Here is a 27,939-nt window from a genome sequence, read left to right on the forward strand (position 1 = left end):
TTTATCAGCACTATCTGTGTTTGGAAACGTTCGTGAAACTGTTTTTATCCCTGCTACCACATCCCAGGGACACCAAAAGGCCTGGGATCCTGGCTTACTCCTGCACATCTCGACTTCCCATTCTGTGTGAGACGGATGGCTGACAGCAGCACATCACTTCCAGATGTGAGTTCTGAGGCAGGAGAGGCATCCAGGCACCAGTTACCCCACCACGCACAACGGGGGTGAAGGAATATCCAGGTATAGCCCAATTTGGCCTACTGTTTTCTGAAGGCATTTGACTTCAACCAAATTTATCCCAGGCAATCCAGGTGTAAGAGGAACAGAAAATGGAACAAAACCCTTAGTAATTTTTTCCTTCTGTCTTCTTTTCTCTGAAAGTGAAACTTCCCATGGAGTAGATTACTGGGAAGTTGCCGAGAGCAGTTTACCTGTGACTAAAATCCTTGCACTAGCCTCTATGTGAACATCAGTCTGTTGCTCTTGCCATTCCCTGGGTTAGATGTAAAGACACATGACTTGAAAATGGCATTCATAGCTTCAAACTGTAATGCTGGTATCTAATAGAGAGTGTGGTTGTCTCTATATCTGCACAAGGCTGGGGGTATTTTAGCATCACTGTCTTAGAAAAAGAGACTGGAAGACAAAAGAATCCTGCATTGTAAAACTGGAAATATATCTTTCCATGTTTTGTGTTTAATAATGAGGAAATTAGGCTTGGAAGGGTATTCCTTTATGCCATCCAAAATCAGACTATTTCATTTACTGAAAACTTGTAATGAATCTAGGTATGAAAATGTATTAATTATTACAGAGTGGACACAGTGCACAGGAGAAATTGATACTTTACCAAATATAGTATTATCTCACACCCAAACCTCCCCAAAGCAAAGAGGACTAAGATCTAAAGAGCAGTCATTTTATTCTGTTGTGCCTCATATTTTTCCCATGGGAAATGCACATGCAGATTTAAACTTAGTAACATGGACTTGCATTTTTCAGGTGCCACTTGCAGGCTCCTTAGGCTTGTCCACAGATGTCCCTGGAGAACCTGGTGTAACAAACTGTTCTGAGACTTGACCAAGAAATGTGGAGGCTAGTGGAAGGATTCCTGTCACCTCTGATCCTGCATGTTTTCCCAAGGACCTCCTTTAATGTGCTGAGCGCATGTTTTTACATGGGGTTTTGTTCAGCTGTTTATAGGATCTAAGTTTGGGAATGTGCTTGGAAAGCAATCCTGAGTAATGCTGGCAGCAAAATTTTGTCTCCTCCACATAAGTATCTCAGCCCATGAATTTCAGAGAACCTGGGACTTCTCTGGGGCTCTCAGGACCCTCCCATACACCCTGGTGCATGCCTTCCTTTCCATGAGGCAGGGTTTGATGTCAGCACCCACTCAAAGGGTGGAAGCCCTGGTCTTGGCAGCACCAAGCACTTTCATTGCTCCAGGAGTGAAGGGTACCAGGCACCTCCAGAGTGCAGTTTGTGCCTTCTGGACCCAAACCAGCAGAGAGGGCATTGCTGGCTCTGTCCTTTGATCTGAATACAAACAAAAGTCAGACAGGGCCAACATTCGTCACCTGGAGTCATTTTGCTTTACTTCTGCCACACAGTGTGTTTCTTTTGGGGATCCTTAACTGTCCTAATTGCAGGGAGGGGAACATGCAGTAGTCTGGCATCTGCCTTTGTGTTCCAGCTTCAGGAGCTGCTCTGCTGAACTGTGGGGGAGGTGTCTTCTCTGGCTGCAAGTTATGGCTTAGTTTAAACAACAGCAACAACCTTTTTCTTCCACCAAAATAAAAGAGATCTCTGTGTGCTTTGTTGTAGGGAGTGGTTGGAGGAGAGAAAATCACTGTTTTGTCAGTGATCTTCCCAATTGTAATTTTTGTGCCCTCCCCCTCCTAAAAAAAGACTAAAAATATATTCCAGTCCAAAGAGGCAGGCTCAACTTCATTTCAACATAATTACCTTGCATTCAGTTGAACTTCAGCCCTTCTGTACACTAACTCTTCAATCTAATTGTTTGATTAAACTCGTATTTCCTCCAGAAAGGTACATAAATAAGTGAATTGTTGAGCAAATTAAGAATACTTAACAGCATTGCATCTGAAAAGTAGTTATGCTGATTAAATTTTCTGTCCTTGAGGATTTTCAGGAAATTACTTTTGATCGTCAATAACACAATTAAGTAAACTACACACACATTAGCATGAATAATTGATAAGAAATTATGTATTACCACGAAGCACTGATTTAATAATTCATGATGCGACACTCTAGTGACTGTGCAAAACTGGATAACATTGACAAGTCTGCCTGATGTTGCTGGAAATGCTGCAAATGCAAACAAGTCCACAGTTCTGTTGTACAATAAAGAAAAGTATCTGATGCATGCTGTAGTTTCTGTTTGTTTAATATTTGAATAAATTTAGAAAGAAGACCCTGAGAAGTTCCTGTACTCTTTTCGTTCAGATCAATTTATCTGTTCAAGCATCTGTTTTCACATTGACTGCTGTCCAGCTCTGCTTAGATCAAAGAGCTGTTGTAGAGTGGGGGAGGCTCTCCCCTGCACAACTGAAACCTGCAGGATGTCTCATAACTAGCAAAATTAGGGAACTCAAACTTTACAGAGCCTCCTGTTAAAGGGGCAAAGCACCATCAGTCCCCCTTAAGACTGAGCACAAAGTCTTTTAGACTCTTTAGTATCTGATGTGTCTGTGATTATAATTATGCAGTAAGATGTTGTAGGTGGTTGCTCCAAGTCAGCCACAAATTAAGCTCTTAGATTTGTGTGTTTTGAGTCTACACTATGCTGTGTTAAACCCTAGGTCAATTTGCCAACAATTCTTGCAACTTGCCTAGGGGAGGCAGATAGACATTTGTGTTCTCTTTAGCATGTTGGGGAAAGCAGAGCATGGTGAACCACCTTTTCCTCTCAAGTTTTGATCCAAGACCTGTCTGCCTCAGGGCAGTGCAACCCAAGGGAACTTGCTTGAGGTCACTCAGCAGTAGCACAAGGGCAAGAGTAAAACTCAAGAGATCTGTGTCTCTGTCATGCTTGTTTCTAGCCACCAGACCCTGCTCCCTTCCAGATAGGCTTTCCACTGCAGATCAACCACCTGCCTACTTTCTGTGCTGTCATATATCAGGGCTATGCCACTTAAACCACTCTGTAATGGCCATTTCAGTAGCTCTGATTAAGCCTGGCATTTAAAAGTTTATAACTCAGCTATAAAAAGTCACTCAGGCTGAACCCCAGCATGAGAGGCCCAAGCCCAAGGGGATGATTTACATGCGAGCTACTCCAAAATTAACCTGCATGATATTTTTTCAGTTATATGAAGGAAAAATGGAAACTCAAGGAGTGAGGGATGGATGTAAGACAAAGATGTTTTGTTTGACAGCTAACTGCATTGTCACCAGATCCTATGCACTAATTTTCTCTGAATTTCCATACTAGAATGATCCATGCATAGCATGGTCGCTGTGCAAATGTCAGTTGTTCAGGTTTGGCAAAACATCTCCAGTCCTGGGCTCCTTTCTCAAGAAATTACAGACATCCACAACACTCGGATTTCCCCTCATCCCTCACCTTCCCCTCTTGGCCATCTCCCAGCATCCTCATTCACGACTCTGCAGAAAGCCTATGGTCCTGCCTCCAGCTCTGGTGCTGACTTTTGTCCTGTGCTGTCCCCATGCTGCAGTTCCTCCTGATCCAGTGCTGAGCCTGGCAATAGGGAGGCTACAGCAGAGCCATCTAGGAGGGAGTCCATGCTCAGGGCATGCTCAGGGCATGATTGCAGCATGTTGGACCAGGTTTTGTTAATGGGGGTTGATGTACAGTGCCAGACCATGGAACCTCTTTATAAGGTTGCAGGCCTTTTTCTCAGCTCTCCATGCTTGTTATCTCTTACATGTCTATTTAAGTCTCCTTATGACTACTTACATTATAGCAGAAAATGTGGAGCTGTGAAATGCACCTTTGCTCAGTTATGCCATAGGCTAATCCTTCTTACACTGCATGCTGGATAGTAATGAGATTGTTGGTCTAATTGGCTCTTTATTAGGAGTATTATTTACAACAATGCTGAAGGCCATGTGCATGTAGATAAAGATCTTGGTTTACCATTAAACTCTTCCCTCTTGCAGTCAGTGCCCTCCCCTCTGATCCCCACAGATTGCTGCCCTTGGGGAGTTTGAGCTGACCTCTCCACCTCCCAGAGGAGTCCCCCATCCCAGGTCATGGCCAGGGATAAAAGCTTGCTGTCTCTGGGAAGTCTGCCCTTCTGCTGCGTGCTCAAGCTTTCTGCTTCCCTGCAGCAGAAAGAAGCCAGCACAGTGTGGGAGGAAGTCATTTGTTGCTGAGTGGACCACGAGGGAAAAAGGGATGGAGATGAAATGCTTGTGGTGTGCTGCTGTGGCACATTCTCCCTCTAAAAGAGCTGCTACTCGATAAAGATCCTGTTGTGCCTGGCTGGCGGTGTGGTGGAAACAGAGTGTGAAGCAGGGGAAGTGAGAAGCCCTGAACTGACACCTGAGCTCTGAGTACATAATTCAGACCTCTCCACTGAAGAGTTTGACACCCCTCTCTGATATCATAGTGTGGCCTGAGAGGGGGGAGTTGCCTGCCACAATGCCATAAATAAAAGAGCGGTAGAGTACAATAAACAATGCTTTATTCTTTCCAGTTAAAAACTTCCTTTGCAATGTAGTAAAATATTGACTTTAGGTGACCATATTACCACAAAACAAGACCTTTTCCTGATAACAACCAAAGAAGCATTTACATAGATATGGCCTGTGAGAATGTGAATTTTATTGTCATTTACTAACACTGAATTTCACTGGTATAGAGCATATAAAGCTTTAGTTGAGAGTGAGGTATTGAAAGTATTTTAATAATCTAACCCCAATGCCTTTGTTTTCTGCCCTAAGCTCTCTGCCACAAGTAAATGTTGGTCTGCTGTTTCAGAAATCTGAGTGTCATATTTTGGAGCTGTGAGAAGTTTCCTGTGCTAAACTCATAATAATTAAAACTCACCAGGATTTAAAGTATTGGCCTGCATAACTCTTCTAGTATTTAACTTTGATGGCTTCTTCCATAGTCAGTGTTTTTTATTGTAACATCCATAATATGAAACAGAGAAGGAAAAAAACACCACTGCTTGTGTCATTTTAGCCAAGCAGAGTTCTTACATGCAGAGTGACAAAAGGCAGCTCTTTTATGCAGGCTGAGTTACTTCTAGATCTAACGGCCACCCCAGTCCTGTTCTGATGGCCTGGAAGTTATTGAAGATGTTTCTGGTCTTGGACAGTTCAGCTAAATCATCTTACAGTCTCCTGGAGCACCTGAGACTGTGGCAGCTGTTTGTAAAGAGAAAATACCCACTCCTCTGGGCTGGTCTAATGTCAGGGTGGCTGCTTTCTAAGTCCCAGCACAAACCAGTGTATTGTGGCATTAATGCTGTGTACAGGTGGACACCTGGGAGTATGTCATCCTTCACGACTTACACACCCATCTTCTGCCCCACCAGTGGCCTGAACATACATGGCTCATCAGCTGCCAAGGTCAATTCTGGTATGCAAGTACCTGTGCTTTCAGAGCAGTGCCTTCAGCCCAGGCTGGGAGACCTCTGATAGTATGGTCAGAAAATGCACCACGAGAGCAGCCTTAAGAAGGCAGGCCAGACAAAGCCAGTCTGAGAACCGGTCCTTGGGACTGGTCAAAGCCGGAAGAAAACTTTTAATTTCTAATTAAATTGTGTTTGCTTTGTCAGCTAAACTGGTTTACCTTTCAGTTCTCCTGTTTCAGAATTCTTTTTTATTAAACTCCAGCACTCAGTGTTGGCCCTAGAGACTAACACTTGCTACAGTGGCAAATTTATTAGGACTCCCTTAGGTACAAATAGGCTGAGGTTTTTATTATGTGCACACAGCTTCTTTACACCCGCATTGTACATGAGGCAATGTGTTAAATAAGATCCAAAGCCCATTAAATGAAGAAGCCCATCTCTGCAAAGAAGACTCCCCAGGAACCTAAACTCTGCCTGTTATATCACAGCTGGCTCACCCTTGCTCCGTCGTGCTGGCTGAAGCCATCAGGTTTTGGCAGATGCTTGAGAACCAAGATGCTGATGTGATCACCAGTTCTTGGCACAACACGGGTAGGAGCATCCCTGGGAGTTGTTAGTTTTTATTAGAAATATTTCTGTAGCAGTGCACAAGAAATTGGCTGCTGGCAAGGAAGGGAGATGTACAGGAGAAAAGTGCTGATCCTATTTCTCCTCTGAACCATTACTTTAGAGCTAAACCCAACTGGGACTGAGCCTGAGCTCCTCCAGGGAGGATTTGACAAACACCATCCAACAGGGGTCAGAAGAAAATCAAAGTCCCTCTCAGAAAGCCAAATACTTGAATACCTCTCCTGTGGCTCTGAACCCGGGAGTAAACCAGACCAATGTTGCAGCTTGTTGTTCAGACAAATGACACATACAACAAGCAGCCAGGCATTTGTGTGTGTGTGTGTGTGTGTATGCACACACAAATTGCAGCTTCATCTTTTTTTTTGGTGGGGTTTCCCTCCGCAGGGGAGGAGCAGCATTTAGGTGAGTCAGCTTCATGCACCCCACAGAGCACTTTGTCAGCAAAGCCCAGGACTCACTGCACAGTTTTATCCCTACCTCCACTATGAGGCTGTGGGGTGGAGTCACAACATGGGTCCAAACTGGAAGGAAAGGGAGGAGGAGTGTTTTTTATTCAGTGTTTTTTTCCTAGTGATCTGTTTGCACCATGACAAGCCAATGTGACCCCTACTTTACTCTGTTTTATTCAGTACAGACACACCAAAGGGAGGTATTTTTTGCTAAGGGGTCCCTCTTTTCAGTAACTGAACCAGCCTCCATAGCTTGGGAGATGACTTGTCCCTTCACTGGGACCCCCAGTGACTCTGCTGCTCAATGCCACGTTGCCTTGTCTGCATCACATCATCACCAGAGATGAGTAGCAGTACAGCTGAAGATAAAAGTGATACTCTTTGTTCCTCACAAAGGGATTACTCGATCTTAGCTGAAATTGAAGTAGCTGGTTGGTGGGATTAAATTTTTTGGGTTAAAATATTGTAGGTCTGCTGCTCTGTAAAAATCTCAAGTGTCTAGAGAGTTGCTGAGGCTGGGAAGCCACCTCTTGTGAAGGAAGGAAACTCTGTGTTTCTATCCAGTTCTGATCAAATCAGACTTCTAAAAGTATAATCTGCTGAGTTAAGAGCTATGCCTTTGCACCAGTCTGATGAATCAGATACATACTAAAATTAGTGACACTGGGACTCTTCTGTTCTGCAATACACTGTTAGCCAGACACTGTGAAAACAGGAGAGGAGTGAATGAATGAGAGTCATCGTTATTAACTAGATTTTAGAATTACATTAATGAGACAGGAAAAGAGGAGCCGAGGTACTGGAGACATCTTGCTCCTGCTGCAACTGCATGGGTAGGTGATTTAGCTTAGATTTCATAGTCTCTGTCTCTGGGACTTATATGTGCCCAAACAAAATAGCTCCTGCACGTCAGGATGGGTATATTTGGGCCACAAATTAACAAGGCCCATAGGAAAGCAAACTTTAGTACCTGCTGGAAGGGAGAATTGCATTGGCCAGAAATCACTTTTGTAAATGATTACACCTTTGAAGCACATTGCTCTTACTTCATCTTTCCCCCCTGCTCTCTGCCAGTGCTTCTGCCAGCAGAGATGGCAATAAGTGGTGAGGAAAAGAAAAAGTCTTAAAACAGCCCAGCATGGTATGGAAGATGATGTCTGCTGTGTGCTGCATTAATTAACAGCATGCACACAGCAATGTGAGCATTAATCTGGGGGAATTAGGAATGAGCGAGGGTTTGGTTTGATTCAGGCTGGATTTAGGATTAGCTGTAATAAAAAGCATGTGTTGGGATCTGGTTTTATCTATGGCCTCTGAGCATCACAGGCTTCCTCCTGCTCAGCCCTATCAGGCAAACATGACTGTGGCTGACAATGATATTCCACCAAATGCCCACAGTATAGACACAGTCACATTTATAAACCCTTAGTTTTACACTGGGTCAGCTTTATTTACAGGGAGGCCTTACTGCCACTGTCCTTTGTTCATTTTATTGACAAAGCTGCACGTGCTGAAGGAGCACTTCAAGCAGAGTGTGGATGTACCATTGCCCTTACGTTAGTGCCACTCCCACAGTGTGAGTGTGACTGGAAGCTTTCCAAGGACCAGGCTGTTGTTTGGGTTTCTCAGATGAGAAGTGTAAAAATTGACAAGTGCAAACCATGCAGTTAGTGTCCTGCTGAGCCTGATCAGATAACCTCTCTTAGTATACTCCAGGGATGCAGATATTGCACACCACTAGACATGTCTTAGATGCCCACAAGGATATAAAACTACAGCCAGGTTCCTCTGCCACTTGAAAACGCAGTGAGTCATCAGTAGGAACATCCCCCCCCCCCCCCCCAGTGTCAATAAGAAGATTGTCAGCACAGAGCTAGTACCATGGCAGCTGTATCCAGAGCCACAGACAGTCCAGCAAAAGAGAGAGCTCCAGAGTGGCTCATCTGTGACAGCCAGTGCTAGGAGCACTTGTCTGTGACTCAGAAACTGGTTTCTCCTCACACAGCGATTTTGATGATGGTGACATCTCTTCCTCATTCCAAAATGGATTAAAAAAACCCCAACCAACCACCCCCACCATGACAACAACAAAAAACCCCCAAAACAAAGCAAAAACCCCAAACAAAAACAAAACAAAAAACCAAACATGGGGAGAACAAAAGTCAAAACAATATTCAGCCCAACAAACTACAAAGTAATAAACAAATATGGACTATTGGAAACACTTTGAGATATTTGAAAACTTTTGCATTAGTTTCAAATTTTTAATATCTGTTTTTAAATTAATGATTTCTTTAAAAAATTGTTTCAGTCCAAAAGAAAAGGTCCAGGACTGTTTACACAGATGTCCATGTAAGCAAATGAGGACTTCTCAATAACTTTTGATCAAATTTCCCAGTTCAGAAGACAGCAGTTGGAAAAAACAACACTCCAAATGTACAATTTTTTTTTACCAGCAATTTCAGTGTTGTCAAAGCAATCTCCTTTTCAGCCAGGAAGTTGTTTTATTGGAAAATTCTTGCTAAGGTGCAGGCATGTGACTTGGCTGTGTCAGTAGGTTTTCGGTCCAGTACTCCAGCTGGTATTTGATCCTGCTTGGTTTATGTTAGGGCTCATCTGGTTGCTAAGGTAAGGAGTTTACTGTGAGCAGGATCAGTGCTAAGGCCAGTTCTGCTGCTGGGTTGAACTCTAGGGGCTGATTCTGTTGCCAGGAGATGTGTTTGCTGTCTCAGGTTGATAGTGCAGGTGTTTCACAAAGTGGGAGTCTTAAGCAAAAGGGCATCTCCATCTCCCTTCACAGTTCTGCCCGACCCAGTCCACCTGTCTGGCTCAGGACTCACCAACTGCACCACCTTCAGCAAGAGGAGACTGTGTGTGGGCAACCACTCACTCCTCCAGCAGAAATGCAGGTATGGGGGCATCCCAGGTGCAACCCTAGCCCTGGCAAGAGTATGGAAAGATGCAAACGTTCATCTCCCTGGGGTAGTGGAACATTGGAATCCCAGAGGAAAATGGAGCTCTCCTGGGGCAGACCTGACAAGTAATAGAACATGTGGACTGACAGGTGGGAGATGCAAAGAATAGTTCAAGAGCACTTTTTAGACTATGTCCAGACACTTCAGAAGAACATGAATACTGTATCTCATTTTATATAGACTTGTAGACATACTTAGATACACCTCTATATAGGTAAACATCCATATTGATCAACAATAACATTGTCATTATAAAGTGATATGACATTCTCCTTCCATTTTTTTCCTGACTGTTCCTTTTGAAAACTTCAAATAGCACAGCTTTGGCATAGAATAATGCTGGAATGTTTTCACCCACGTTCATGGGATGCAGTCTCAGGGGACTTGTTCAGGCAGTCAGGGCTCACCAGCAGAAACTGATTCTGCCAATAGACTTCGAGCAATCTCAGTGCAATCAAGGAAAGACTCTCTCTTGGGCCATATCCAGTTCTCATCTCCCACAGCTTATCAGTGCTAGGAACAGAAAGAAGGATCAATGTTTATTTCGGAGTCTGTCTGCCATCTGTGGTCTGTCAATATAAGGAAGATCCTGAAGAAGGCCACCTTAGCTCATCTGAAATACTCCATGTTTTTGGTGACAACACTGACAACTCTGGCATAGCAGTAATTCCACTTTTATGTGCTCTGAATGTTGCCACTTCCTGTGCCAGTTTTAACCAACCAAAGGGACAGTTGTGATGAGACAAAGCTCTGACACTGAATGCCAGTGGGCAGGAGTGTGAACACACTGGGGAGCTCCAGGATAAGAGAGTCCAAGCCAGCACAGGGAAGAGTCAGCCTGTCAGGCAGCTTTGCCTTTGACAAGGCCTGACTTTTCAAAGTGCATTTCCAGCTTTGAAGATTTTTTTACTTTTTGCTGGAAATTAACTTCTTTTCATTGCTAGAAGGATTTCAAAGATTGTCCCTGCTTCTCACAGAGTCTTCCCACTCTCCTTCTTTCAAAGTACCCAGGTCTCAATTTGTTCAATGGACTTCGACAGGGGAAAATGCTTATGTTTTAGGACTGAAAGCTGCTTCCTCAAGGCTTGAGTTAAATCTACTTTAATAAAAACACAGAGCTTTAGTCAGTTGGGACATAAATGATTTCTCTTCTGTGCTATTGAAATGCTGTTTTCTAAGTATGTTCAATAACATATTAAAAGAAGTCTCTAATTGGCCATAGAGTACCAAAGACCTGACTATCTAATGTGAAAAAGCAACATCATGAAAACTTTGAGAATATCAAAAGAAGCAAGGGAAGACCACAGGTCATTTTCAGCCATTCCCTATCCATTTAAACCCCATAATTACAATGTTATGTTTAATATCAGGGGACAGTGGTAAATGTGAGATCATCATAAGACCCAAGTAATCATCCTAAAGACAAAAATAAATCAATCATTGACCTCTGCTGTTATAATGAGCATTTTACAAAAAAACCAACCCCCCCACATTCAAGTTCAATTTACACAAGTGTTCCACGTTCTTTCTATCTCCTATAAGGCTCTGAAGCAGAGTTTCTTTAATAAAAATGACTGATGTACACCATTTCCTCCAAATTACACATTTATATGCATTCACTAGAGCCCATGTAACTCATCATGTACAATATCACTAGCTTCTGATGCTGCTTTTCAGTGAGGGAGGGGATCAAACTTAAAGTTCTTTATTTACTCAGAAAGGAAACAGAGTGTATCCCCCAAATACACATATGCAAATCTCTCAGTGTATTTCTGGTAAAACCCATAACTAGCCAACTATTCTCCATATGGTCTGTTATATTCAAATCACAGCAACACTTTCGCTGTCAGCAAGGACTGCTTGGCTAGTCAGGGACCAAAGTAGAGCAGACCTAAATAAAATTGACAGTCTGGACAAGGACTGAGCCCAAATCACTTTGAGAAGAGTCCCTCCTGTGTTTAATAATGCAACATACAGTAAGAGAAACTGAGGAGAAATGTGAAAAAAAGCAAGTTACACCAAGTTACACTCCTAGTAGCTTCCCCCAGATGGATGGGGCATAGGGAATACAAAAGCCCTGATGTCCTCGGGGTGATGGTAAGAAGGTGACCCTCTTCCAGTGCTTTTCGACTGGGTGCTGGCACCACATTCCCAAGGTCCTCTGGCCAGACCACTGTCCTTGCACAGCAGGGAGGGGTGAGAATGACCACAGGAGTCCTGGACCAGTGGTGTTTCTGCCCAGCTTTATGTTCCCTCTCTTTAAGAACAGGAGGAAGGGGGATGGAGCCCTGCATCCTGTCATCTCCTAGATCTTTTAACTGTGTACCACACACGTGCACACGCACAATTCCCTCTTGTCAACTTTTTCTGCCAGCATAACTGGAGACAAAATTACAAAGACATATAATTGCAATGAAAAAGCTGGCTAAAAGGCATTCAAGTATTGCAAAACAAGTCCCATTTATTTTGTTTATTAATTAATAAATAATTACCTATTTGCAAATACAGTTGCAAAGATGGAACGTGCCAATGACACACATCTTCTTGAACAAATTACTTAGGAAGGCACTGAACACCCAAGGAGGAGTTGACAAAAATCCATGCCTGTAGGCCATTTTAATTAAACCGAATTCTCTAAAACAAATCCAGCATTTTGCACGAGGAAATTCAAGCCCTTGGGACAAAGCCATGGCTGTGGGATTGCAGTCCAAGTCTGACATGTGACAGCTTGACTGGAGGCATTGCAGTTGCCTCAGGAGGAGGAGGTCCAAAAGGAGGAAGTTCTGGCCCTAGAACCAAAGACTAGGTGTAAGTCAGGTTCGACCTCAGCCACATCTGCTAAGGAAGAATCACCACTGTAAACAAGCCTCAGGGCACCAAGAAATGCAACATGCAAAAAGGCCACATGTAGGAGAAGGGAAACAGTGAAAACAATGGCCTCTGTTACCTTCAGCCTACCGTACTTCCACACATGTAAAAAACCTGCTGTGTTCTTTAGTCCTAATTCCTGTCTGCTAGTGAGGCAGAATTTAGCTTAGTTTGTCTCAGCATCTCTTTAACCTATGATTTAATGTCACTGTCATGAAACAGTGCTTTCCTACAACTGCTTTCATGACTATTATTGCACGTTTCCCATAGCACCCCTTCCCCAAAGAAAGGGGTCAATTCACAGCTGTCATTTTGCCTGGTGTTGACCTCTTCCAGCCTTGTTTCCCACAGCAGCAATGGAAAATATCCCTCCAACAAACACAAACAAAAAAGGGCAAGGAAAGAAAAATATTTGTTATTTCGAAGGTGTACTTTGTCTTCCTTTTAACACATAAACATTTTGTGTTTATAACATCATTCAATCTCTGTGGTAAAGTGCTCTAGGGAAAGCTCTGGATACATGAAAAGAACCACTTTCTCATCTGTTCTGTTTGTTTCATTTCATAGAATCATTAAGGTTGTAAAAGACCTCTAAAATAATTGAGTCCAGCAGTTAACCTAGCACCAAGTGTTCACCACACCTTATGAACACTTCCAAGGATGGTGATTCCACCACTTGCCCAGGCAGCTTATTCCTATGACTGAACACCCTTTCAGTGAAGAAATTTTTCCCAGTAGCTAATCTAAACCTCCCATGGAGCAACTTGAGGTCATTTCCTCAGGTATTGTCACTTATTACCTTGGAGAAGACCCCCCACCTTGCTACAAAAGTTTAGCTACAAATTCTCTATGTTGAAACTCCCTCTGGGACCAGTTCAGAGACACAGTCCACTGTGAATGCAGCTCCCTGAAGCGAGCAGAAAGGATAGACAGAAATGAAGAAGTCCTGCTTGAAACGTATATGTTATTCAAGTTCGGACTCCTTTTTAGGTGCCCATGTTTCAGTTTACCTTCACAGCAGAGTGAAAAGTACACCCTGCTTTCCTCAGATACCTAGAAGTAGTATAATGGAGCATCCCATTCTCCACAAGAAGAGTTTAAGAAGACCCTTCATAAAAGGGTGCAGAAATGTGCATATCTACAAAACAAATGACAGTTAACAAAGTAAAAGGGATTTTTTTTTTAATACAGTCATACATTTTTGTTATCATATTACCATTTATTTTTTTTAATCTGTGCACAGATACCTTGTATCCATAGTCTTCCCTTGGAAAGCAAGTGTTTATTGTGTCCTCTGAGAGCCTACTCCTTGACTTGCGCCTGTTAAGGGCATTTAAATTTGTAATATCACACCAAAAAAATTGCTTGTACACTCTGTTAGGCTTTCAGATTACATAGGTTTTATCTAAATGTACCATGGAAACCTAATAGATCTATTTGTCTATATTTTAACATGGATTATATTCTGCTCTATCCTGGATAGATGTTATGCTCTATAGAGTGACAAAGAAGGGCAACATGAATAGCACCATCAGTTTAGCAAAATATTTGTGACAAAAAAAAAAGAAAAATTTTCATAATAAGAGCCATTTCCCTTAATTTAACAACTTGAAAATTAGTCTTTGTTCCTGAAACAATATTGATTTTCATTTTTTTTTATGTCTTTCAAAAAGATCCCTTTCCCAGGGGAGACTGTATTTTCTGAGTTCCAAGTCAAAGTTGATTTAAAAATTCTAGTGTTTGCAGAGAACAGCACCATAGGTTAATTCAGGCTGCAAAAGATCTCAGGAGGTCTCTGCATGAACCTCCTGCTCAAGTAGGGTCAGTTTGGAGGCCAGCCCAGGTTGTTCAGGGCTTTATCCAGTCAGATGTTGAAAACTTCCAAGGGTGGAGACTGAACAATAAATGTTTATTCAAATATGGGCATTTGGCTGAATATGCTCAAAACCCAAACCATACCAGTACAAGCTTCTCCATTTCCACCCCACACCCCTGCTGCAACCAAACCTACCAAATCACAAAATGTATAACAGGTGAAATGAACCTCAGAAAATCATTAAAGGCTAAATTCAAGCCCCACTGAAATCAATGAAGCAATGCCCTTAGTATTTGTCTAGCACCTCTAAGGGAAACGTTTTAGCAAATGACACTGGTGAAAGGAAGTGTCTGGTGGGATCAGGGCAGGTTGTGAACACATGGTTCTTGTCAGGGATGGAAGAAGGCTGAGAGCTGAATTCAGGTCAAGGAAGGAGTCAAAGCACTGAGTGTTGCTCTGTGTTCTGAGAGCAGCTTCAATCCTGGCAAATTTACTAAAAACCTCTGCCATAAATATTAGCACTGAGAGTGGAGAAGTTCCTGTATTTATTAGCAAAAGGCCTGATTCTTCCCTTTCTTTTCAGGAAGTCAAGAGCTGCTTCACTGAAAGCAATTCTGTAAAAGCAGCCCAAGATGTGAATCAGGCTGAAAGTCACTGGCTTTATTCTTCCTTAAAGCTTCTGCACTTCAGTTTTAACTGGGAAAACAGTATGAAAATGAGACAGAAAAAACCTAAACCAATACTCCAAATACAGATATTTATAAGCAGGCACATTACATTCAATTCTTTCATCTTTTCACCTAGGTTCCCTCATTATCTACGATGATAAAAAAGAGCTTACACAAAGATGAGTGATATTTTGATACAGATCTTTTAAAGAAAACTGATAATTTCAAGAAACATTTTTCTAGAAATTAATACTTTGGATGTTTTGCATCTTTTGTTTGTTTTAAATCACAGAATTCACAAGAACAAAATTAGGTACATTTTTCAGGTTTTAAAAGTTAGTGCCATGTTTCAATGGGAGCCTGAAAACAAAACAAAACACATTTCAATTACAATAAGCAAAGAACTTCTTGTCCGAACAAACAATTAAATACTGTTACGGGATTTCATTCAACCTTGTTACTCACCAAAATATTTCAGGCCAAGTATCAAGATAATTTGAAGTTTTAGGTTGTATTATAAATAAACTCTGACCCTGGGGGAACCTATTTGGATATTATCAGAAATATAAAGAATTCAGCAGTATGTTAGTGGTCACTGCAAAAGTATATGAGAAGTCTAGAGCAGCTGCAAGTGTATTTTGGTTGTTTAAAATGTGAGGGTTTTTGACATGGTTTTTGTATTGTGCATCCAGTATACAATCTTCTTGTCAATAACATTGGGGCAATCAATGTGTGCAAAAAATGAATCTTGCTAATATGGCATATTTGTAGCCACATACTTTCTACTTGTCAATATAGTTCAAAGGCAGTGAGTTAGGAAAGTTCAGTAGATGCAGCATTTGTCCTAGGTATCATAGGATGGATAGGATGGTCTCACAGTTTTATTTTGTCTCATGTGTCATGCAACATATCTGGGTAAAAGGACACTTGCTTTGGCTATCCCAGCCTCCTTAATGGCAAAACAGAAGCAGCAGCAAGCAGTGGCTTCATATTGTCATATGCATTTGTCTAGCTGGCATTGCCCCTTCATCTCACTGATAATTTGGTGCTTCCTAAATTTCACTCTTCTTCAGAGTGCTCATCACCTTGCATCTTTCAACATGGTCAGCTTTCACTTTCCTTCCTACCGAAACCACAATGAGATTCAGACGAAGTGTACAAACATCAAATCTGCATGTGCTTTTGTGTGCATGTGTCTGTCCAAACAGTTCTTAGAAACACTAGCTGGCATATTTTGTTATTCAGTTTTCAAGATACTCCTTCAGCAGCAAAATCGCCTAAATCAGTGAGGGTCACTATGCCAGTATTTGGGGTTGGGCTCATGTCCTTTCCTAAGTGAACCTGAATTTCTTCAGCATCTTGACTGTAGGAGTAAGAGGCTGGTTCAATATAGGGCTGAGTGTCCACAGATTCAGTGTATCTGTAGTCCTGCTGGACGTCTTCAAGTAGTTCGGCTGGTCCTGGTACAGCAGATATTGACCAGGTAGGTTTAGAGAGCTGAGAAGGTGACTTCAGCACTGCTACTGAGGAAGCTGGTAAAGGCAACACTCTAGGGTAGGAGGCATAGGGAGAATTCTTAATTTCTGAAGAGGTGGACTGGTATAAATTCTGTTCCAAGGAAGGGAGAGAGACTTGAACATATTTGCCAGTTTCTGGGTCATAAAATGTCTTTAAATTAACTTCAGCTGGTAAATCAACCACATAGTATTGACCAGAGTCAGGGTCTTGGAGGAGTTTACGCTGGGTTGAAGAGGGTGAAGGGCCTACTGCTGGTTCAACACTAGGTCTTCCAATACTAGTTTCTGTGGGAGTAAAACTTGAGTGAAGGTGAGGATGGAAGGGAGAATATCCCAAGGGTGAAGCAGATGCTATTGTCTGTCCAGAATGAGAAGGATTTCTCTCTACAGCATCTGTATGCTCAGTCTGATGTTTTTTCTGCTGCTCTTGCACTTTTTTTCTCCTGCTTGCCAACTTTTTAGCCCGACGCAGAGCCTTTTCTGTTTTTGGTGGTACAGTGGGTGGCTTGCCTGTTGTTCTCTCACCAAGTCCCTCGGGCTCCAGCCTCACAACTTCCCCTGCAACATCAGAAAGCAGGTTCTTCTGTGCTGAATCAGGTGTCTCTTCTGCAGGCATATAAGCTTGCCTCTTTAGTGCCATGTTCAGCAAGGCAGGGTTTATAACATCCTCTGTCTCTCTAAGGTCAGAAATAGTTGGTTTATCTGACAATGAACTGGCAGCAAGAGAGGGCATTGTGCTGCCTGACCTGGGACTTGGAACAGCAGAGCATATAAGATTGTCTAACAAAATCGGCGCACCTTCTGTATGTAGGCTGTCCTCTAAAGCATCATGGGATACAGAAGAATATGTGTGGTCCTCTGATATGGAGCCAGTCACAGGGGAAATTGTCTCCCTAGTGATTATTTTTTTTGCACAAGAGCCACCTTTGCGGTTAGATAAATGATGATTCTTAAAGTAGTTCGTTTTAATTTCTGCAGGATAGCTGGGGTTGTTTTGTGCTTGGTCATTTTCCAGACCTATAATTGGCTGTGTTAAGCTGTGTCTCGCCTTTGTATTCTGAGGCTTCTCCTTATTTCTGCAGATACTTTCCTCATTCCTTTTCCCACCTTTAGTTAACAAAACAAAAGTCTTTCTATCTTCTTTCATCAGTTTCCCTAATGAAAACATCTCCGTACCTTCCAGAAGATGGGGATCCAGTGTTGCTGAAGTAGATTCAGGTTCACTGGCTTCTTTCTCTCTGTCAATTGCTCCATCCTTCACATTCTGCTGACCTCTGTGTCTTGATGCCAACCAGCCTATCTCCTGGGCACGCAACAAGTTTCGGTGCTGATTGTTGTAAACTGCTGGGGGCATATACCTACGTTCCATTTCCTTATAACTGCTGCTAACTGTATCATCCAGGGAAAAGGACCTGAATAGGGGCAGCTTGACAGCCTTTATTACTTGAGGTGATCTGAATGTGTTATCTTTAATCATAAACAGGCTGGGTTTGGTTGAGCTTGAAGATGATGGTGTTTGCGGTTCCTCACACCTGGGGATTGACGTGTCTGTTATACTGTCAGAAGCAGAATTTGTGCAATTGGCCTCTTCCCTTTTCTCTCTCCCTACTTTCTCTTTCATTAAGCTCCTCTGTTCATTCCCAGTAACCTTTTCTTCCCTCTTCTCTGCTGCATTAATATCAGGACTGATACAAGCACAATATTGCAGTTCATCTTCACCAACCTCTTTCCCTCTCTCCGTGTCTCTTTTCTTACTATCTGCATCCATTTCACTCTCAGTCCTCTGGCTTTCTTGAAGGCATGCTGTCTGCATCCCGGGCACTTGTAGAAATGGCTCCCCCTGAAGTGGCTGCTCTACTGTGGAGACATAAGATTGCTCCGAAGAACTAGTGCTTCTTTTGCATTGTGCTTCATGGCCAGATACCACAATGTTGGTTTGGGTGTCACTGTAAGGTACATCTTCTACTGGTGAGAGTTGGCTTAGGAGTGTTTTGAAGGCAAAATTTTCATTCTGAATAGCAGCTTGTCTCTCATTTTCCTCACTCTGGGCACTGTGATTTTGCATGGGCTGCCCAGGTGTTTTGTCCTCATTGTTTCTACTGAACGGTCTCTGTGCTGGATACTGCAGATGTTTTCCTAAATCAGGTTCATGTGATTCATGTCTGAATGAGGAGAAGTTTTCATTATCCCTTGTGCTTTTAACCAGTTCTTCATGTTTTGAATCATCTTGCTGCAAACTATCTCCAGTTTGGTAAAAGGAAAGGTCTGCTGTTGTCTGGGGTGATGTCAAAGTCAGGTAATTGTCTGCAAAGTGTCCAGTTGGGTCGGTTTTATCATCCTGTTCCTGAACACTGTTAGACAGTACAGAAGCTATATCACTCAATTCATCTTTCTCTGTAATATTTTTCTTACTGTTTTCATGCAAAGTCGAGAGTGAGGCATCCATTTTTGTACTCTCCTGTATATTTTCCCTATTTTTATTTTTCTCCTCCAAGGCCCTTAACAGGGGAGAAGGGGTATAGATGCTTTTAACACGTTTACGCACATCCTTCAAGTTGAATAACAGACTTGATGCTGTCAATTTGTAATTATCCCAAGACCTATAATCACCCAAGCTGCTCTCCTCATGGTCTCTCGATGATGTGCTCTCAGTGGGAGGAGGTGTCAGTGGGATCAGCTCACTTTCAGCAGTGTCCACCTCCTGTTTTGGTGGTATGACAGGTGTCAGGAGTTCGGTGATGTTGAAAGAGGGACTGATTGATCTAGGGGAGTTTACCTGTTTAGCCAGAGGAGTCACATCCAGACCAGGTTTGGTACCAGTCGGCTTTTCAGACAAAGAGCATGTCTTGTGTCTGTCTGTGAACTTCTCCTTTGCAGCCTGTCTCCTCTCTGCTGCCCCTTCTGCAACCCTCTGTCTTCTCCAGGGTGGACAGGTATTGCCCAGTTGGGGGGTGGGGGATTCCTCTTCAGTTAAGATGGGCTGGGGTCTTGGTGGAGGTGGGCTGGGTGCCTGGAACGTTAGTGAGGGTGAAACCATCCTATAGGACATAGACTGGGGTGAGACAGAGGCTTGGGACATGGCAGTGGGGGAAAGTCGAGCTGGCACTGGGGGTGGTGGCACGGGAGGGGTGTCAGAGGTAGGGGGTGTTGGAGGATGGCCCTCCTGGGTTGGGGGTGGAAGAGGAAGTGCCTGTGTGGCCGGGGGTGGCCGAGGGGGACCCTGGTGTGCATGGTTCCTAGGGGGAGGTGTGGGAGGAAAAGCAGCAGGAAATTTGTTTTCTGAAGGGAGGGGACCCTGAGGTACATATACAGCTGGGAGAGGGAAAGCAGTTTCTGGTGGAATTGGCTTCATTTGAAAATCTTTCTCTTGCTTCTTAGCAACAGTGGTTGTGACAGGTGACAATTTATGTTCACCTGTGTGGGATCCTTTAATAAATGGTGCTTCTTCCAGGTATGAAAGACCTTCCTTTTTCATTTTTATATCAACAAATTCCTCCTTTTCAGTCAATTTTTTATGATGAACATTCCATGATTCAAAGGCACTATTCTCACTGTGAAGAAAATTACCTTTTTTTGCTGGTTCATTAACTTTTACATTTCTGTTTTTTAAGGCCTTTTTAGAAGAACGGGAAAAATTTGACTTGGCTACTTTTGACATCTCAATCAGCACAGGATAATAACCATCAGAGCCACCATAACCCATGTCCACTTTATTAGGTCTTTCCTGTGGCTCATGTTTGCCACTGAGACAGTGACTACCTGGACTAGCTTCAGAAAATTCAGAAAGTTCCTGATGGATGCTTAAAATGTCTGTATCATCCCAGCAAGCAATATCATTTCCATGATTTATTTTATGTTTTTGAAAGCTATTCTTAATGGGCTGCTTATTTGCTGTCAGAGAACTTCCTGACCCTTGGTCTGCAGTCTTATCAAATGTCTTAATCAATGAGGACACTTTTGAAACATGCTTATTGTTTGTTGGACCAGGGACTGGCAAATTCAGTGTTTTCCTTTCCATGGCAAAGGTGTTATTTTTAGCAATCCTCTTCTCCTCCGGAGCACACTTTGGTAACTGTTGGAATGTTGAGGCCCATATTGTATGTTCATTGTTTCTTGCTGTTAGCTTGTCACAGACATTGCTTTTCCTGATGTCATGGTTTAATGTCCCTGAGTGAATTTTAGCAGACAACTGGAGGGCAAAGTCTGGTGAAATGGCAAGTTCTGGTTCATTGTAAGAGTCTTCGAGTTCTGCTACACACAAACTTTTGAAGGCCCGATCTGTGAGGCTGCTCACCTCTCTGTCTGCGTCATCCAGGAGACTCCCAATACTTGAGGAATCACTATGTCCTTCTGTGTGTTTCTTATTTCCCTGCATTGTTCATGAGAGTCATTAATGAATTATCCAGAGGATTAACTTCAGATGTTGAACAGGCAGGTGGCTGTGTGAGGCAGTTCCAGCTCTTTGCAATTCACAAGCACAAAGCCATTCCTCTGGACAGTGGGGCTGCACATTGACTCATCTTACAGAATAGCTGAAGGAAATTTTCTTCTCTGCAAAGCCAAAAATAATAAATTATCATTTTTCTATATTAACACTACCAGATAGAGAACATTTTCCAGATATATCAGTCATTGACTAATTTGCTCCTACATGTATTCTAAACAAGATGCTAGCAACACAATAAACAACATTAAAAATCATTGTTATTTTGGTCAATTCAAACACCTCATGGTAGATAATTTAATTTCTGGAAAAAGCCATTAAAAAAAAAAGGTTTAACTCATATTTTTTACTTCTGCTCTTAAACAAGGACATGAGACACAAATTTCAAATATTTCTCTTTCCATATCTCCAACCATAAACGATTTCAAGTGCTGCACATGCATTTAGCAAAGCAGGTTAGCCATTTTTGGCCAGGAAGAATTAGTAACGAAAATCACTTAAAAAAAGATGTCACTGGGTACATCATTGCACACTATGTCCAAAATGAAAGAAAAGCTGACAAAACTCAATTGTCACAGCTTTGTCGTGACAATCGCTGTGAACACAACCCTTGTTTGAGAAAGCCAAATGGCCCCACAGGTAAAGAGGGTTTACTGTGCATGTTCCAGGCAAATTATGCTCGTGTACAATCCTTTAGCCACCCACAGCAGAATACGATTGGGTTGGGTCGGTGTGCTGAAGCTGAAGTGGCTGCTAACATCAGCTTAGCCAGCAGAAGGCAGGAGTGTCTAGGGGACTCTAGCAGACCCACTGAAGTAGCATAGGGAACATTTGGTTTCAGTTCCAGAATGGCTGAGAGCTAAAGGCAATCCATTCAACACAACTATAAAATATCACAGCCTTCCATTAATCCCTGATTATGAGGCACAGTCAGGGCCCATAAAACCCCAGGGGTTTTTGTCTATCTCCATGTCAGTCTGAGTACAGGATGGGGGAATCTTTGGATGGAACAAGAAAAGCAAAATAGACTCTTCAGCTGTACTTGAAATCTATACATTAAAACCCCTTACAATTTTTCTCTGTAAACTCTTCAGATGCTTATTCTCATGTTTAAGGACTTGAGCAGGGTATTGAGTAAACTACTAGGAGACTCAGTGTAAAAGCATACTCAAGAGCTGTCTAAAACTCTTTCTTTAAGGAAAGTCTGATCTGTATCTCCATTTCCTCAAACAATGGCATTACAAACCTGTGATGGACTGAAACAACACAGTTCACATCTGTAGCAGCTTCTATGCAAGTGGAAGACATCTCCATCTCAAGTTTGGATCCTCTGTAGAACTGAGCAATGCAATTCAGATCTGGATTTCAGCCTCTCCAGCTGTCCAAATCTATGATTCTACCTTTGCCCATCTCAGTGAGACTCTTGGAAAGGGTCTGTTTTTCCCTATTGGTGCTGGCAAAAATATGAAAAGTCAGAGCTGAGCTTAATCAGCTTATCAGCTGAATTACTTGGGCTCAGTTGTTTTTTCAAATGAAAACACTCCTCACCTTCCTTTTCTATTTAAAAAAATCTCAGCCAACCTATTTTTAGACTCCAAGTGTCATAGTGAATCTATATCCTGTTTTTCCAGCCATGCAATTCCAATGACTTATGCATAACTACAATAGATTTACACCAGAAATAAAATAAGCTTAACAGAGCTTCTCCATCTTACTTTGTACAAAGTGAGTTTTACCTCCCCCCCCCCCATTTTTGTGTATAATGCAGCAAGATAAAAGACAAGACAAATTAAAGACCATCCTGCTCCTGGTTTTGATCCTTAACTATTATAAAAATGGGAAATACAGGTACATACTTGCCACATAATTTGCTTCTTCTCTTTAGAACTCACTCACATACTTGTATTTGGCTTCTTTTCTAACCATCTTTACTGAGAAGGTAGAAATAGTCCAGTGATGTAAATTTGATAGAAGTAGTGTCCCAGGATGTTTCTGAGCTTCAGCATTTTTTTGATCTTAAGTGAACTCTACAATTTGAAAACAAAGACATTTGTTCGAATGATCTGAAGATTGTCTCCTATTTGTTCATTAATTTGTTTGTTCACATTTTGCAACCATTCAAGGAGTGATTTAGAGGATTTCTTACAAAAAGACAGGCAGCTATCCATCCCAGAGCAACAACAGTCAAATACCTGGAGGGTTTGATAGCTTGTGGAGTGCAGTCAGGTTACTAGCAAACAACTGTCACAATCTCCAGCACACTCAGGTAGCCCCAGCAGAGACTAACAGTTGGGTGAGCAGTGGTTTCCTGGCATGCTGCCCATTGCAAAGGCTGGGTGACAACTCCTGGCTAAAAAGAAGGGTTGTGCCAGAAGATTTTTTCCCTGCTGCTGTCTACATCCCTGCTGTGCTATCCTTTCAGAGGGACTCAGAGGAAAATATGTGCCTCCACTCCACCTGTATATGACTTTCTACTGTCAATAAATACAGATGTCAATCTGGTGGACTGGGAACTAATGTAGCTGATGTTTGAAAGTCCATGGTTTTCACAGTCGCTGTGCTAAAGGAGGGGAAAGGTGGACAGATGGGATGGTAAGGGGCAGTAAACAAAACATCTTTTTGCTTCCATGCGTGAATCAGAGTCAGGAAATGCTAAAGGAAATCTCAGCTATGGTGAACATACATTGCTGCCGTTCTTTTGCTGTGGAAACTCCCAAGGTTCAGGCTAGTTTGCTTAATCTTTGCAAGAATATATTGATTTCCTGCCTGGTCCGGAGGTAATGCAAATAGCACAGTCTTTTCTAAGAAAACTTTTGAGTCAGCTCACGATATTAAAAACCTACTGGCTAAAGTGGCAACAAGGGCCTACCCACTGTGATGGTCTGTTGGACCTTACCTGAGGAATGACAGTTATCAGTGTGTTTAGGGATAAGCTTGTACCAATCAGAGCTTTCTGTGGTCTGCTTATGAAGTCTGGGTAAAAAAATGTAAAACTAAAGGAAAAAAACTCAAAAAACAATGCTACATCTGACTGCAGACAGATGTAAAAGGGCATCATCTCTTCAGAGATGTGTGCTCAGTTCTTTGCTCAGAGGTTAAATTTCAATTTTACTGCTTCTGTGGTACTCTTAACTGTGCAAAACCAACACAGCTGTGGGAGATGGTGATTATGTTCTGCTCACTCATCAACGAGCCGCTGACTAAATTACAGCAGCACAATGTTTATTGGCATTTAGGTGGTACCTGAACTAGGAGGAAGCTTGCCTTTCAGATCTCCTGGATAGAGGTCTGGAGAAACATACTGTCCCTTGTAAACTGAGAACTTTTGCTGAAAAGTGAGTAGAGTAACTATAAACATTTTCCTAGATGGAAATTGTTTTCCTAGATGGAGTCACTGTTACAAAAACAACTCGGCGCCACTGATCAAGAAAAGAATAGTGACTGTCACTGACTCTGAAACCCTTGTGATGATCCTTGTCTTGCCTGGACACAATACTTGTACTTGGGTAGTGTAATGTTTCAAGCTAGAAAAGCTGTATCTGCACCAAGTGTTCAAGGTGTAGATCATTACTGGGACTGGATGGAAAAAGCAGCACTGTACTGATCTAGCTATCCCTTGTATAGGTATGACAGCAACTTCTGAACTAGGCAGAGAAGCTGTTCTTGCCAGGTTTAATAACCTGGTAAAGCCCCATTTCTTTACCTTTCTGGACAAACATGGCAGCCAGCAAGCAAGGTGCAGTGTTTGAGCTCAGGTCAGTTCAGGATTCAGCTAGTTCAAATATTTAAGGATGTCTGAATTTAGTCTATTTTAAAGACAGAGGAAAGCAATACTGGGCATTTGGAACTGCTTGGAAATGCTGAGGAATGTGTGAGGGGTTAACAATAGGCATCATCTGATATGAGCGACTGAAAAAGCTCACAGGAACACACAGATTTCAAGCAGCCTAATCAGAAACCAACCTCCCCTCTCTTTTAAATAGGAGGTTTTTTTCAGTGTCTCTCTTAAGTGCATAGCAAGTTGTGATGAGGAGGTTAAATTACAGACTATTCCTGGCCTGGCACAGACTGAATGTCAACCTTTTTTTTCACTAGACAGGAGCTGGGCAAACCAGCAAACTTGGCTGGAGTGTATGACATCACTGCTGCTGCAATATATAAAGGGCCAGTTGGTTCCCCCACCCCCCTGGGGTGGTATTTGGCTGAAGTGTTGTGCCATGAGACACTACAGTGGCATTTTGGCAGCACCCTTGGGAGTTGCATAGCAGTTTAAAGTCAGTAGCACTGCACTACCCATGAGAATGGGAAGAGAGGGGAAAGGGAGGAAAGATTTTTTTTTTAATCTTTGTGAGCTGATTTCTTTTTAATGTGGTGCTCTCTATATAGCATCCATCCACACTTCCAGCCCGAAACTTAGAGCCCTATGGTGACTGCTGGCTGTGGTTTATTCAGCAGTGTGCTCTACTTCCACACATGCTGTTGCTTTGGGTTTCCAAGGGCTCATCATGACAGTGAATAGTTAATGCTTCTTACCATGGGAAATAGGAGAATCCCTAATGAATTGGTGACTTTTTTGCATAGGTGTACATTTGTTCATAGCACACACAGGAGTTCATAATCAGATGACAGGGCTGGATGGAAACAGGCCTGGTCAGCAGGCTGAGACAAGGGTCCCAGTCGATGGCAGCTCCTCCTTAGCCTGAGTGGGGCTGGCTCAGTGAGCTCTCTTGGATATTGCCAAAAAATCCTGCATGGCTGCAGTGATCAGCACATGAATGGCTATGGAGGATGCTGCTGTTGGTCAATGATCACAGCACTGATGTCTTCATTGTGCAGATAAGAAGGAAAACAGATAAGAAGGTGTCAGGGAATTAAGTGTCAGGTGTCAGGATGTGAGTCCCTACCAGAGACAAGGAGCCAGAAGGATGTCCAGGAGAACTAATGAAAAACCCTTGTGGTCTGGTGTAGAATACTTGAACATCCCTTGTGTGAGGCTGCTTGGACTGCCAGGGTGTGTGAGCTGGTCATATTGGGCTGTATTGGAGAAAAATGCTCTCTGATCTGCCCTGATGCCTGGGCTGCTCCAGGCACATGACTTCTCTGAGCAACCCTTGGGGCATATGGACCTGAGGGAGGATCACAACACCCTCAATGAGGAGGGGAGGGGGAGCTGCCTGCCAAGAGAGTCAGTGGTGTTCAAGCCACATTTCCCTGAACTATCAAGAAAGGCAACATCTGGATTGCCATGGCCATAAAATTAAAGCTATTAGCACAAGCCTCCATTTCCCTCATCCAAGATCACTTACACCTATGCTTTGCAGTCATAAGGGGAAGCCAAAGTGAATTCTCCTGCTATTGACCTCAGCTATTCCAGCATCAGATTTTTGATCATTGCACTGGAAAGCAAGATGAAGGAACCATTTGTCTTCATCAAACCAGTATGGTAGACTGGGTCCATTCCTCTTGAGGATTTGGTCTCGCAATTGTGTCTCGAACAGCTTGTTCTGGGCCAGAGAAGAGGAGAGACTGTTCTTGACTTTGGGCCAGCTTCTGTTCTCAGTTACAGTGGTATAAATCTAGAGTCATTTTACTGACGTCAGCAGAATAACAGAACAGAATTGGTGACTCTGAATACATCTACTTCCTAAGCCAACACTGATGCACTATCCAGAAGCTGCATATGCAACTGTAACCACAGGAAAGTGAAATTCAACAGCTGTGAAGAGCCAAACCTCACCCCCATGAGGAATTCAGACCAACATGCAAAGGAAAGGGATGTGGAACCAATACCACGTTGCTGGGCCACCAAATTGTGTCCTCTAGATAATTCTGATTTTCTAACCTGTATCGCTCATTGCTGACAATAACAGTGCATTTGAGATAAAGTAATTTTCCTCTTTTCTACAATATTTACTGGAATACCTAGACCTAAGAGTGGTGTGGTCCCAAACATGGTATGGTCCCAGACATGCAATAGTCCCAGACTGGACGAACAGAGCTGGCTGCCAATCTGTATTGCCATCCTGTGGACAATATCATCCTTTGGAAATGTGTTTGTGTATGTGTTAGGGGATGTTGTTCTCATTTAAACAGTTTCTGAAATTTTACATGGAATAAAGATTCTGAAGAGAAATTAAATTATAAATTTCAAAATTTCATTTAAAATTAAAAAAAATCTTTTCATTTTAGATTATTTCACTATTTTTACACTATGGACCATGAGAAATAACATGTAAATATACTCTAATAATTAAAATACTATGTTATTACTGTCCTTAAATCAGAGAAGGTGTATGCTACTTAACTTTAACTGAAACTTTTCATTTTATTTTCTATGTCAAACAATACTCTGATGATAATGCAACAGCGTGATCTTGTTTTGAAATTTCCCTAAGTAAATATTTCAAATTATAAACCCCATAAATTTCCAATTATCTCTCTAGGGGAAATGTCATTAAAATGAATAGGATTGTGATTTTATTTGTTTAATCAAGCCACTTTTTTTTTTTTCTGAAGAAAAGAGCTGAAGTCTTTTTCTTCCAGTGAGCTCTACTGAAGCTACAGTATCTGTTGCCATGGGAGTTGGAACCAGGGACTCATCAGTTCAAGGAAGGTCAGTGCAACCTGGTGGAAGTATGAACGCAAGGAGGGAGTGTACCTAGCTAACGACCATGTGTTATGTGTCCTGCTCTGTGTCCTTTCCCCAAAGGATGTGAATGTCTTCCAGCCCCAGCTGAAACGCTTACCTCTTCAGCTCAGACCACAAAGCTTCAAGCACTGGGAGATGAAGACCTCACGTGAAGAAAAATGGGAGGAATAGAGATTGCTTGCGACAGCTATGGAGAATCATGGCAAGTGTCTCTACCTTTCCCTTTCTGGTTCAATGGCAAGGACCCAACAGTTATTTCCAGCCGGTCTCCGGACTGCCTTTCCCAATGTCCTCCAAATGCCCCATCCTGCCAACAGGCCTGTTAAGTCTGGAAGAAGGAGATGTCTCTC

The 27,939-nt window shown here is 42.5% G+C and overlaps 1 protein-coding gene across 7 annotated transcripts in view; it reads right to left on the reverse strand.

Moving 5' to 3' along the window:
* Positions 1-12,068: 12,068 nt before the first annotated feature.
* CUNH10orf71 (chromosome unknown C10orf71 homolog) overlaps positions 12,069-27,939 on the reverse strand; it is a 31,339-nt gene continuing 15,468 nt past the window's right edge. For 3 of the 7 annotated variants that reach the window (XM_051801269.1, XM_051801268.1, XM_051801270.1), the window contains exons 2-4: positions 27,687-27,917; positions 22,797-22,967; positions 12,069-21,047 (exon numbers count right to left, since the gene is read on the reverse strand). In XM_051801269.1, the coding sequence (XP_051657229.1) occupies positions 16,228-20,871 (4,644 nt within the window). In that variant the 5' untranslated portion in view covers positions 20,872-21,047; positions 22,797-22,967; positions 27,687-27,917 and the 3' untranslated portion in view covers positions 12,069-16,227. The remainder of the gene's footprint in view (positions 21,048-22,796; positions 22,968-27,686; positions 27,918-27,939) is intronic. The other 4 variants (XM_051801273.1, XM_051801272.1, XM_051801271.1 and 1 more) reach the window with 3 other exon arrangements.

The sequence above is a fragment of the Manacus candei genome, unplaced genomic scaffold (assembly GCF_025592945.1).
Source record: "Manacus candei isolate 608988 ecotype Guabito, Panama unplaced genomic scaffold, ASM2559294v1 h1tg000050l, whole genome shotgun sequence".
Lineage (NCBI taxonomy): Eukaryota > Metazoa > Chordata > Aves > Passeriformes > Pipridae > Manacus > Manacus candei.